This window comes from Orcinus orca, chromosome 15 (assembly GCF_937001465.1).
Source record: "Orcinus orca chromosome 15, mOrcOrc1.1, whole genome shotgun sequence".
Classification (NCBI taxonomy): domain Eukaryota; kingdom Metazoa; phylum Chordata; class Mammalia; order Artiodactyla; family Delphinidae; genus Orcinus; species Orcinus orca.
Genome location: NC_064573.1, coordinates 72516734 through 72530635, shown reverse-complemented (window position 1 = coordinate 72530635; position 13902 = coordinate 72516734). Strand labels below are relative to the sequence as shown.

The window sequence follows — 13902 nt, the reverse complement described above, 5'->3', positions numbered from 1 at the left end:
CAGTATTGTTCATTCTGTTCTTGAGTGGGGGATGTGGGTCACTTCCTCTTCTTTTTACAGTCTGAAGAATGGGGAATGTCATATCTGAACTGCAAGTGAACTGTTTTCTTTTTTTTTTTCGAACCAGTCCTAATAAAGCAGAATTCATCAGAGCAAAGTATCAGATGTTAGCATTTGTCCACCGCTTGCCCTGCCGGGATGACGATAGTGTGACTGCCAAAGATCTTAGTAAGGTGGGTCACACCTTTTAAAATCCCTGAAATTGCTGGATGAAGCAGCATATCGGCTGATTTGAAAAAAACTTAGAAAGAAAAGAAAAACAAAAACTCCTTTCTGTACACTAAATAATTAGTAACAGCTTTTTTTGCAGTTGGTTTCTTCTTTCATCTTACTTCAAATGGCAAGCATTCATGTTAGTGGAGGTATAAGGAGCAGAGGAACAAATAAGTATCCAGAAAACTATTTGTGTTTTTCAGATATGGTTCTAAAATTGTATTTCTGTAAGTTTTTGTTTAGCTTTGAAATAAGAGCCATCTCAGAGTTTGTTTCTAGGAGGGACTAGAAGGTTTGTGGGACTTCTGCAGGCTTCTAGGTTGCATGCTGAGTGGGATCTTCAGGAAGCAGGGTGTGACTCGAAGCTGTAGTACACAGGATGGTTTATTAAACTTGCAAAATGAGTAGATGGTTTTCTTTATGTGGGCCTTTACATGTTTTTGAGAGATGCCACGAAAATACATATCCTTATTTTCAAAGCACTGCTTTCGGCAAATGCTCACACAGATCGTAGGCACTCGTAATTCAGAATTTTAAACTTGGCATGGAAATGTATATGATTGTTACTTCCATTTATTAATAAGACTTGGTATGTGTTTTTTACCACAATTTTTAAAAATATAATTAAAAAATAAGACTTGGATACAGATGTTAGTGTAGATTTCTCCATTGCTATGATAAGAGTTATTGCATTTTGGACAATTCTAGGTTAGACTTGAAGGAAGGCAGCTCTTCTGAATGTATAAGGGCATTTCTGTAGTGGTACAGAATTTGGTATAGCACAGGCCTATTTCCCACCCTGAAAGACTTCATTAAATCATTGTATACAAGGCCAAGAATAGTGTTGAGGAGAGGGTGTGATATAAGGCAGAATCCTGTGACTTGCACGGTATAGGATATGAAGCTCTAAAGCCCTAGGTTCAATAATAACAACAAATAACAACATCAACAATAATAATAGCAGCTGTATTCTTTGAGCATTTCCTATGTACCAGGCTCCATGCTTTGTTATATCATTGAGTCCTTATAGTAACCCTGTGAATAGGTGGCATTATTATCACCATTTTAGAGATAAGGAAACTGAGGTTCAGACTGCTAAAGAACTTCCTCAAGTTCACACAGCTTGAGGGGTGTATGGTTTGAAATTCAGACTTCAGAGCCATGCTCAGCCACCTCTTCACACTCCCTCTCACTCAAGGTCTGGTTGTGCCACTTAGATCATGCATTTGGGCAGGTCAGCCTTCCCAGCCCTAGTTTCCTGTCAGGAAAATGGGCCTGACCCTGCCTTAGAGCCCGGGGATGGTTGTGACCAGCAAGGCAGAGACTGCTTCATCCACCTTACTGAGCTAAATAAAGATGATGTAGTACTACTATAATGTGTATTAAAATAGTCTGCCAGCTGCTCTGCTACGTCATTCTTTACATTTTTAACAAATATTCTTTCTTGTGTGTGTATTTTTCAGCAACTCCATTCAAGCGTGAGAACAGGGAATCTTGAAACCTGTTTGAGGCTATTATCATTAGGAGCACAAGCCAACTTTTTTCACCCTGTAAGAAAGCATGAATTGGTTCAGACATTAAATTGAAACTAAATGGGTTGCATTCGTGTAGCCTTTCGTTTATTTAATTTTGCTTCTTTTTGTATACTTTTTATTAATGATTCTTAGGAGAAAGGAAACACCCCACTCCATGTTGCCTCTAAAGCAGGGCAGATTTTACAGGCAGAGTTATTGGCAGTATATGGAGCAGACCCAGGCACACAAGACGCGAGTGGGAAAACTCCTGTTGATTATGCAAGGTAAGAGACTAGATTCTTGTCACCTCTCTCTGTTTGGGATTATTTCTGTTGTGTATGATTCATTGTTAAGTGGCTAAATTGTGTATGATTAACATTTAACCCCTTCAGAGGTTTGCATGCTATTATTTTGCAGATGAAGGTATTTCAAACGCATATGATCTTAGAGCCAGCTAAAGTCAGGGAGGGTAGAACCGTTAACCATTGTGCTTAGCTTCCAGTCTTTCATTTCTTTTTATCCTTTAAACGCAGTGGTATTTGAGCCATAGTTGGAGTACAGATCAAGTATGAAGAATTGCAGAACCCACTCCTCAGTTTTTTAATAGTTTTATTCATTGCTTGAACTTAGAAACAAATCTATATGGATAGATATGTGGTTAAACAAGTATAGTAAAATGTTAATTGCAGGATTTAGGTAGTGGATATCTGGGTGCTTGCTATAAAATTCTTTAACTTTTTGTTTCAAAATTTTGGCTGTGAAGTGCTGGAAAATAAATAAATACATCCATAGATTAGGCTTGAATATCATTTAAATGATAGAAGATGGATCATCTTTCCTTCTTTTTCCAAATTAACTTTTTCCAAATTAACTGCAAAGAATTATACTCTGCAGAGGATAAAATGACAAGTGACAACTTGAAAATGGCAAGTGAAATGAACTCTGCCCTCCTAGAATTTACTCTCTCAGGGAGGAGGAGGTTCATAAATGCATGTAAGAGTTAAATGAGGCAAGATAATGTAGAACTCATTACCAAAATTGATACATATATAGGATTTCTTCACTGTGGCCCAGATCATTAAGAAATGTCTTTAGTTGGTCTTTGAAGAGTAGATTGGATTTGGGTGTGTGAAGATGAGCTAAGGTGTTCCAGGTGAGAAGAAGGGCGTGGGTCAAGTTCAGGAAGGAGGGATGGACAGGGATGTTCGGCACAGCAGGAGAGCTAATTGGATCGAGCAGAGAGTGTCTGGGAATAAGAGCTAAGGTACTGAGGAATACAGTATTTCATCAGGTCTAACACTCTACTGTTTATATGGGTCATCATTATTTCATATACCATTAAAAAGGAAAAGACTCAACCAATTAAATGATGATGTACTATCAACTGTACTATCAACTGCCTGATTTCACAGATGTTAAAAAATGAGAAAAAAAGATGTGCATCACAGAAATCAAAGATGTGTGGGTAGGTTGGAGAATATTTTTGTAGTACGTTGTATGTGGGAAGAGAAACTGGCAGAAACTAGACTTCATCTTTTAAGGGGAACAGAGCCCTCAGTAAATGATACTTATCACTTATCTTGGAATTTCCTCTTGTACCTTGCACATGATAGTCTCTCAGGGTAATGATTTATTTATATGCCTTGTTACTTAAAGGATTTCAAGCAGCTTAAATATTTGTTTCAAAGGCAAAATTAATATTTTCTGTGATGGAGATTAAAGACAAGGAGGTGTGAGCTATGCATTAGGTTGATCTGTCTCTCCCTGAATCAAAGACCTTGAAGTGGTTACTGAACTCTAATCCTGAAGTCAGGCTGGCTGCATGAGAAGCATCTAGGGGAAGGACCTTTTTCAAAATATTAATGTCCACACTGCTCCTGTTTTTATTGATTCAGAATTTCCAAGGGTGGGTCCTGGACATCTGTATATTTTTTTAAGCATGCTAGTTAATTTTTGAGAACCTCTACCCTTGACCATTTATTAATTTTATTTTCTACCTCATTAGATGAAGTTATTCTTTGTCCCTCTCATAAGTCCTTGAATTCCTTATTAAGTACTCTGTCTTATAAATTAATAAAGGAAAGGCGATAGTTGAGATTGTGAAAACAGTTTTTATAAAGGTGGGAATCGAAGTAGACCTTGACAGTTTACCTCACACAAAAAGGTTGATTATTCTAAAAAGTCACGTTTGATAAATGACTCAGGTATCTCAAGGGACGTCTCTGTACTTTTCTATTCTAGCTCCAGTGGCCAGTGAGTAATATAAATGGTACTTTGTTTTCTCTTGGTAGGCAAGGAGGGCACCATGAGCTGGCAGAACGCCTCGTAGAAATACAGTATGAGCTGACTGACAGACTAGCCTTCTATCTGTGTGGCAGGAAACCAGGTGAGTTGAAAGGACAGCAGCCTCTCCACACCTCCAGCCAGTCAGTCTCTGGAAAAACAAATTGGGACACTATCATGTATGATCTCTGCTTTAACGTATCCTTGAGAAAATTGCAAATAAGGATTTCTATTTGCAATGATAGCTACAGCATTTTTTGTTATATGTGAAATATGTAACATCAGTCAAATCTTGAATTTTAGTTTTTAAAATTTTAGCTCTACAGTAGTGACTGTTTCAGGAATCAAAGAGCATAATTGAACTCAAACTGAACGTGCGCAACGGTTCTTGTGATTAATGGGAGTAGGAATGGAAGAGCAAAGGATTAACTTTTGTAGTTATTTGCAGAATTCTGCTATCTAAGGAATGGGAAAAAGTAAAAAAGTGAACTTTACCATTAACCAGCTTTGCTCATGAGGTAGAACTGGGGTCAGCAAACTGTGGTCCATGGGCCAGATAAGCCTATCACCTGTTTTTTTTCAAATAAAGTTTTATTGCAAGATACCCATGCCCATTCATTTACATATTATCTACGGCTGCTTTCACACTACAGCAGCAGAGTTAAGTAGGTTGAGTAGTTGCAACAGAGACCGTACGGCCACAAAGCCCAGAATATTTACAATCAGGCCCTTTGCAGAAAAAGTTTGCCAACCCTTGATATAGAATATCCACATACATGTATACAGTGGTTCTCCACCCTGGTTGTACAACAGAGTTAAGAGCCCTTGGTGTGGTTCCAGTTCCCAGTGAGATGGAATAAGCACACCCCCACCCTGTCTCTTCTGCTGAACACAATTATAAACTATGGACCAAATACGTGGAGTAGCTATCTGAGGACTGTAGCAGGTAGATTAGGGAACTCAAAGTACCATCAAGCTGGTGGTGAGTGTCCCCTTTATTTTGCTTCTGATACGGCATCCAGGAGCCTAAAACCTGGAACTGCATAACAGGTGCAAAGAAGCCTTCTCTGTGTGGTCTGAGGAGGAGGAAATGGGATTCCTACAGGACAAAGAATAGGGGAATTCCCCTGGGTTTTTTTCCTCTTCCTTTTTTCCCCACCCTAGTCCCTAGGCAATCCTATGGCTTCAGTAGTGGCAACAGCAGTGGCAGCAGAGGTGCCTAAATCTCTGACCAAGAGCCTGAAGGGAATCCTGATTGCTTTTGTTTTTCTCTTTATTCTCTCACCACTTGGCCCTGGAGACAGAACCTCACCTGGTCAGGTACCTGCTAGAACAAAATATTAACATTCTCCATAGAGTTTAAGGAATATTCAGAGTCTCCACAACATAATATGCAAAATGTCAGGGATACCACCCTAATTACTCCACATGTGAAGAACCAGGAAAATCCCAAAGACTTGCATGGAAAAAGGTAGTTAACAGATGCCAACCCTAGATGACTCAGATGTTGGAATTATCAGATAAAGATTTTAAAACAGATAGTAACATCATGCTCTAAGAAGTAAGTGTGAACGTTCTTGAAACAAATCTAATATAGACAGTCTCCGCAGAGAAATAGAAGATATAGAAAAGAACAGAACAGAAATATTAGAATTAAAAAATCCAATAACTAAAATTTTAAAACTCACTGGTTGGGCTTAATAGCAGATGGAGATGGCAAAGAAAAGAGTGCATTGAAAATAGATCACTAGAAATAATCCAGTTTGAGCAACAGAGAGAAAAAAGAGTAGGAGGAAAAGAAACCGAGCAGAGCCATAGGGACCTATGGGACAAAATCAAAACATTTGTATCATCACACTCCCAGAAAGAGATCATAAAGAATGTGATGCAGGGGCTTCCCTGGTGGCGCAGTGGTTGAGAGTCCGCCTGCCGATGCAGGGGACACGGGTTCGTGCCCTGGTCCGGGAAGATCCCATGTGCCGTGGAGCGGCTGCGCCCGTGAACCACGGCCGCTGAGCCTGCGCGTCCGGAGCCTGTGCTCCGCAATGGGAGAGGCCCGTGTACCGCGGAAAAAAAAAAAAATGTGATGCAGAAAAAAACACTTGAAGAAATATGGCTAAAAACTCTAAATTTGGCAGAAGACGTAAGCTTACAATTCAAGAGTCTCCGAGAACTCCAAACAGAATAAACTCAAAAGAAATTATCACTCAGACACATCAAAATCGAACTGCTAAAAACCGAAGAAAGAAAATGTCTTGAAAGCAGCCGAGGAAAAAAATGACATACCATGCAAAGGAACAATTATTTGTATGATTGTGGATTTCTCATCAGAAACCATGGAGATGAAGAGGAAGTAGAACAATTTTTTTTTTTTTTGGCCACACCACGGGGCATGCGGAACTTCCCTGACCAGGGATCAAATGGGCACCCCCTGCAGTGGAAGTGGGAGTCTTAAGCACTGGACCACTAGGGAAGCCCCAGCAGAACAATACTTTTTAAGTGCTGAAAGAAAAGAACTGTCAACCTACAACTCCATTTCCAGTGAAAATAACCTTCAGGAATGAAGAAAAAATAAAGACTTTCTTATTTTATAAATTTATTTTATTTATTTATATTTTTTATTTTTGGCTGCAGTGGGTCTTTGTTGCTGCACACAGGCTTTTCTGTAGTTGCAGCGAGCGGGGGCTACTCTTTGTTGTGGTGTGCGGACTTCTCGTTGCAGTGGCTCCTCTTGTTGCGGAGCATGGGCTCTAGGTGCACGGGCTTCAGTAGTTGTGGCACACGGGCTCAGTAGTTGTGGCTCATGGGCTCTAGAGCATAGGCTCAGTAGTTGTGGCGCATGGGCTTAGTTGTTCCACGGCATGTGGGATCTTCCCAGACCAGAGCTTGAACCCATGTCCCCTGCATTGGCAGGCGGATTCTTAACCACTGTGCCACCAGGAAATTCCCGAAAAAATAAAGACTTTTTTTTTTTTGGACATCAGCTCAGCTTTTATTTATTTATTTATTTATTTATCTTTGGGTGTGTTGGGTCTTCGTTTCTGCGTGAGGGCTTTCTCTAGTTGCAGTAAGTGGGGGCCACTCTTCATCGTGGTGCGCGGGCCTCTCACTATCGTGGCCTCTCTTGTTGCGTAGCATAGGCTCCAGACGCGCAGGCTCAGTAGTTGTGGCTCACGGGCCTAGTTGCTCTGCAGCATGTGGGATCCTCCCAGACCAGGGCTCGAACCCGTGTCCCCTGCATTGGCAGGCAGACTCTCAACCACTGCGCCACCAGGGAAGCCCCTAAAGACATTTTAAGATGAAAGAAAATAAGAGAATTAGTTGCTCTAACAGAAATACTAAAGAAAGTTCTTTGGGTGGAAGGGAATTGGTACCAGAGGGAATCTTGGAGCTTTAGAAATGAAAGAACAGAAATAATAAGTATCTGGATAAATACAATAGGCTGTGTTTTCTTCTTAAGTTTTCTAAAATACGTATGACAGTTTAAAGCAAAAGTTATAGTATTGTATGGTGGGGTTTTCAGCATATGTCAGTGTAATGCATTTGACAATTATAACATAAAAGGGAGAGGGTAAAAGAAATATGGAGGTAAATTTTCGCATTCTTCTTAAAATGGTAAAATACTATTTCTAAGTAGATTGTAAAAAGTTATGTATAGTTTAATCCCTAGCACTGAAAAAAGACTATACAGTGATATATGGTCAGAAACTCTAGAGATAAATTAAAATGGAATGTTAAAAATTACCCAAATAATCAAAAGTTGTTTTGATTCAAAATATTCAAAAAAAGAGAGGAAAGGGGAGAGAGAGGAACAAAAAACTGAGGTCCAAATAGAAACTAAATAATAAATCATAGACTTAAATCCAAATGTAACGATAATTACATTAAATGTTAATGATCTAAACGCACCAATTAAAAGCAGAGATTGTCAGAATGGATAAAAAAAAGAAAACAAGCCCTAACTGTATGCTGTGTCCAAGAAACCCCCTTTAAATATAATGGTGTAGGTAAGTTAAAAAGCAAAAAGGGGTAAAAAGATATACCATGCCAACACTAAGTAAAAGAAAGCTAGAGTGGGGCTTCCCTGGTGGCGCAGTGGTTGAGAGTCCGCCTGCCGATGCAGGGGACACGAGTTCTTGCCCCGGTCCGGGAAGATCCCACATGCCGCAGAGCGGCTGGGCCCGTGAGCCATGGCAGCTGAGCCTGCGCGTCCGGAGCCTGTGCTCCGCAACGGGAGAGGCCACGACAGTGAGAGGCCCGCGTAACACACACACACACAAAAAAAGCAAGCTAGAGTGGCTATATTAATATCAAGCAAAGTAGACTTCAGAGCAAAGGAAATTAGCAGGGATAGAGAGGGACACAACATGATAAAAGGGTCAACTCACTAAAAAAACATAACAATTCTAAATGGGTACACACCCAGCAATAGAGCTGCAAAATATAGGATGCAAACTTTGATAGAACTGAAAGGAGAAAAGGTCAAATCCACAATTATTGTTGGAGACTCAACAGTCTTCATTTAGTTAATAGATAGAACTAGAGGTAGAAAATCAGCAAGGATATTGAACTGAAACCATCAACCAACTGCTTCCGGTTGACATTTATAGCATCCTCTCCCTAACAACATCAGAACATATGTTCCTTTCGAGTACACAGTCAAACATTCCAAGATAGACCATATTCTGGGTCATAAAACAAACCTTAGCAACTCTAAAATAATTAAAATCCTAGAAAGTATATTCTCTGACCGTAATGGAATTAAGCTAGAAATAAATAATCAAAATATAAGTGGAAAATACCCAAATGCTTGGAAATTAAACAGCATACTTCTAAATAATCCATGGGTCTAAGAGGAAGTCTTAAGGGAAATTAGAAAATATTTTCAGATGAACAAAAATGAAAAGACAGCAAATCAAAATTTGTGGGATGGAGCTAAAGCAAGGCTTACAGGAAATTTTATAGCATTAAATTATTATGTTAGAAAAGAAGAAAGGTCTCAAATCCTAATTTAAGCTTCCCAACCCTCAAGAAACTAGAAAAAGATGAGCAAAATAAACCCAAAGCAAGCAGAAGTTAAGAAATAATAAAGAGTAGAAATCAATGAAATTGAGAAAGGAGAACAGTAGAGAGAAATCAATGAAACCAAAAGCTGATTCTTTGTAGAGATTAATGAAATTGGTAAATGTCTAGACATACTGACAAAGAAAGAAGGGAAGAATACACATAGGAAGATGTCACTAAAAAACACACAGACATTAAAGGGTAATGCAAAATATAAATAACTGTACATATAAATTGGACAACTTAGATAAAATGAACCAATTCTTTGAAAGCCACAAACTACCAACACCTATCCAAGAAGAAAGAGATAATGTAAATATATAATCCTACATTTTAAAGAACTTGAATTTGTACTTAAAAACATTCCATTAAAGAAAACCCTAGCCCAGATGATGGCACTAGTAAATACTGTGAACCAGCTGAAGTGGTATTGCCATACAGCAATACAATCAGTGTGGCTTATGACTCACATGGCTTGCTAGCTTTGCAGTTATAATTCTTTACAGATATTTTTAAGTATTCGGAATTCACATTTCAATTTTTGCACATAAAATGAGACTATCCTACCAAACATTCGAAGAAGAAATAACATCCGTTTTATGTGATATTTTTTAGAAAATAGAAAGGTAGGGGGGACTTGAGCACATGGGGAGGGGGAAGGGTAAGCTGGGACGAAGTGAGAGAGAGGCAAATGTAAAATAGATAGCTAGTGGGAAGCAGCCATATAGCACAGGGAGATCAGCTCGGTGCTTTGTGACCACCTAGAGGGGTGAGATAGGGAGGGTGGGAGGAAACACAAGAGGGAGGAGATACGGGGATATATGTATATGTATAACTGATTCACTTTGTTATAAAGCAGAAACTAGCGCACCATGTAAAGCAATTATACTCCAGTAAAGATGTTTAAAAAAAAAAACAGTAAAAAAAAAAAAAAAGGTGGGGGGAAATGCTTCTCAAGTAATTTTATGAGGCCAGCATTACCCCAATACCAAACCCAGCAAAGATGGCACCAAAAAATATCCCTCACTAACAGGGACACCAAAATTCTCAACAAATTATAAGCAGATTGAATCCAACAATATGTAAAAAGGAAAATGTAATATACCAAGTGGGGTTTCCAGATATATGACTGATATTTGAAAATATTTGAAAATCAGTTAATGTGATTCATCACATTAACAGACTAAAAAAGAAAACTGTACAGTCTTACCTGTTGATGCAGAAAAAGCATTTATAAAATTCAGCATCCCTTTGTGATTAAAGAAAAAAGAAAAACCTTAGCAAACTAGGAATAGAAGGGACTTCCTGAATCCGATAAAGAGTATCTATTGAAAAGCCACAGTTAACATCATCCTTAATGATGAGAGATTGAATGCTTTTGCCTGAAAATCAGAAACAAGGCTAGGATGTCCACTGTCACCACTTCTATTCAACATTGCACTGGAAATCCTAATCAGTGCCATAAGGCAAGAAAACCAAATAAAAGGCACACTGATTAAAAAGGAAGAAATACAACTGCCTGTATTCATAATGGAATGATTTCCATGTAGAAAATCCCAAGGAATCTATAATAAAGTTTCTAGAACTAATGAATGAGTTTAGCAAGGTTGCAGAATGCAAGATGAACAACCCCAAATCAATCATATTTCTGTAGACTAACAGTGGACAATTAGAACCTGAAACTAGAAAAATAATAACATTTATAATAGCTCCAAAGTAAATACTTAGGTATAAATCTAACAAAATATATGTGGAATCTATATGCCAAAAATTACAAAATGCTGATGAAGGAAATCAAGGAAAGCCTGAAAAAGGGTTTCTACTATGTTTATGGATTGAAATACTCAATATAGTTAAAATGACAATTCTCCACAAATTAATTTGTAAATTTAATGCAATTAAAGGATTTGCTTATTGACATGGACATCCTGGTTCTAAATTTTGCATGGAAAAACAAAGGAACTAGAATAGCCAAGACAGTTTTGCAAAAGAACAGTAGTAACATAGGAGGAATCACACCACCCAATTTTAAGACTTGCTGTAAAGCTCTGCTGTACTCAAGACAGTGGTTATGGTGAAGAGGTGGACATACAGATCAATGAAACTGTATAGAGAATCCAGAAATAGACGCACACAAATACATTCAATTGACTTTTTTTTTTTTTTTTTTTTTTTTTTTTGCGGTACATGGGCCTCTCACTGCTGTGGCCTCTCCCGTTGCAGAGCACAGGCTCTGGACGCACAGCCTTAGCGGCCATGGCTTATGGGCCCAGCCACTCCGCGGCATGTGGGATCTTCCTGAACCGGGGCACGAACCCGTGTTCCCTGCATCGGCAGGCGGACTCTCAACCGCTGCGCCACCAGGGAAGCCACATTCAATTGACTTTTGACAAAAGTCGCAAAGGCAGTTCAATGAAGAAAGAACAGTACAATATATGGTGTTGGAACAACTGAATATCCATGTGCAGAAAAATGAGCTTCAACCTAAACCTCACACCTTGTATAAAAACTGAGGGGACTTTCCTGATAGTCCAGTGGTAAAGAATCCGCCTTCCAGTGCAGGGGACATGGGTTCGATCCCTGGTCAGGGAACTAGGTTCCTACATGCCAGGGCAGCTAAGCCCGCATGGCACAACTACTGAGCTCGCACGCCTCAACTAGAGAGCTCGTGTGCCACAAACTACAGAGCCCACACGCTCTGGAACCCCCCGCCACAACTACAGAGCCCATGTGCCCTGGAGCCTGTGCGCCACAACTAGAGAAGAGAAAACCCGCACGCCACAACTAGAGAGAAGCCCACGTGCTGCAACAAAAGATCTCGCATGCCTAAACAAAGATCCTGCGTGCCGCAACTAAGACTCGATGCAGCCAATAAATAAATAAACAAATAAATAAGTAAAATATTTTTTAAAAAACTAACTGAAAATGGATCATAGATGTAAATGTAAAACCTAAAACTTTAAAACTTCTAGAAGAAAACATAGGAGAAAATCTTAGTGGTCTTGGATTATATAAAATACTTAAATGTAACACCAAAAGCACAATCCTTAGAAGAAAATATTGATAAGCTGGCCTTTGTCAAAATTTTAAGCTTTTGCTCTGCAAAAACTATAGTTAAGGGCTTTCCTGGTGGCGCAGTGGTTGAGAGTCCGCCTGCCGATGCAGGGGGCACGGGTTCGTGCCCCGGTCCGGGGAGATCCCACGTGCTGCGGAGCCGCTGGGCCCGTGAGCCATGGCCGCTGAGCCTGCGCATCCGGAACCTGTGTTCCGCAATGGGAGAGGCCACAACAGTGAGAGGCCCACATACCGCAAAAAAAAAAAAAAAAAAAAAAAAAAGCCCAGTGTGATACCACTAAGTACCTATTAGAATGACCAAAATAAAACTCAAAAAACCAACACAAGTGCTGGGGAAGGTGTGGAACAATGGTAACTCTCATACGTTGCAGTTAGAAAAGTGATAGAGCTACCCTGGAAAAAAGTCTAGCAGTTTCTTACCAAGTTAAACATGCATTTACCTATAACCCAGAAGTCCTAGGTATTTACGCAAGAGAAGCAAAGACTTACGTTTACACAAAAACCTGTATGTGAATGCTCATAGTGGCTTTACTCATTGACACATGATCAGTGTCCTCCACAAGCTTGATTAGGACTCCGTCAGCATTATAGGAGACAGAGCCCGTGCCTGGACCTGCCCAGACCACCTGGGCCAGCCCTGACTGTTTTATGCTCATTGATTAATTTGAAGGTAAGCCACCAAAGCTCAAGGAAGCCCCACCATCCCACATGGGAGAGCAGATGGAAGCCTGCTCCAAGCTACTTCAGCTCCCTAAATGTCCTTTCCATGGCTGAAGATCATTAGTTATTGGGGACAAACAGCGTAAGGATTACGGTGAGCATAGGCTTTCCACTTAATGACGTTGGGACCTTTGTACCAGAAGAAAATAAGGAAATGATCCTTGCTACTGGCCAGATTTTGAGAAGTTGTAGTCAATCTGGCAACTTCTGTTTCTCCCATTATAGATCATAATTATGGGAAGATACTAATTGCAAAACATAAATTGAGAAAATAATGATGGTATTCCTTTACGGATCTTATCAATATTTATGTGAACAAAACTTTGACTTGGTTTCTGTTTCAGATCACAAAAATGGACAGCACTTTATAATACCTCAAATGGCAGACAGGTAAGGCCATTGAAATACCAATCAATATTATCTGTCACTAGTATTTCCTTGGTTGTATAGTGTTTAAGTGTATTATATTTTGTGTTTAACAAAGCCCATACATTTTTCTCTTTTATGGCTATGCAATTTGGAAATAAGATGGCTGTAAGTAAACCACCATATAAAACTTAAGTTTGAAAAAGCACAAGTAAGAAATTTGCTAATCCAATTGGAGTTAGAGATACTGTCACAGTTTTAGCTAGTTGTGACAGTATATTGTGTCTCTGGATATATCACAGAATATTTCTGTGTTATAAGAGTGTAGCCTTTGTCTATGACAGGGATCAGCAAATTTTGTTGTTGTTAAGGGCTAGATAGTAAATATTTTAGGCTTTTTGGGCCATACAGCCTCTGCCACAACTACTCAACTCTACCAGTTGTAAATGAAAGCATCCATGGACACTATGTAAATGAAGGGCATGTCTGTTCCAATAAAATTTTATTTCTGGATACTAAAATTTGAATTTCATATAATTTTCACATATTATGAAGTATCATTTGTTGGGGTTTTTTTCCCAACCACTTAAAAATGTAAAAACTATGC

General features: G+C 39.3%; 2 protein-coding genes across 29 annotated transcripts in view; one reads left to right on the top strand and one right to left on the bottom strand.

The window, feature by feature from the left end:
- LOC117197277 (uncharacterized) overlaps nt 1-11519 on the bottom strand; it is an 86506-nt gene extending 74987 nt beyond the window's left edge. For 2 of the 4 annotated variants that reach the window (XR_007471813.1, XR_007471818.1), the window contains exon 1: nt 11508-11519. The gene's annotated coding sequence lies outside the window, so the exon portion shown is untranslated. Of the gene's footprint in view, nt 1-11275; nt 11288-11507 lie in introns of those variants that run through there. The other 2 variants (XR_007471814.1, XR_007471819.1) reach the window with 1 other exon arrangement.
- GIT2 (GIT ArfGAP 2) overlaps nt 1-13902 on the top strand; it is a 62513-nt gene that overhangs the window by 6741 nt on the left and 41870 nt on the right. For 24 of the 25 annotated variants that reach the window (XR_007471812.1, XR_007471811.1, XR_007471810.1 and 21 more), the window contains 5 exons: nt 128-233; nt 1737-1823; nt 1941-2071; nt 4079-4173; nt 13274-13319. Coding sequence is in view for 21 of the 25 variants with exons in the window: in XM_033408707.2 (XP_033264598.1) it covers nt 128-233; nt 1737-1823; nt 1941-2071; nt 4079-4173; nt 13274-13319 (465 nt within the window). In the remaining 4 variants the exon portion in view is untranslated. Of the gene's footprint in view, nt 1-127; nt 234-1736; nt 1824-1940; nt 2072-3199; nt 3253-4078; nt 4174-13273; nt 13320-13902 lie in introns of those variants that run through there. The other variant, XM_033408715.2, reaches the window with a different exon arrangement.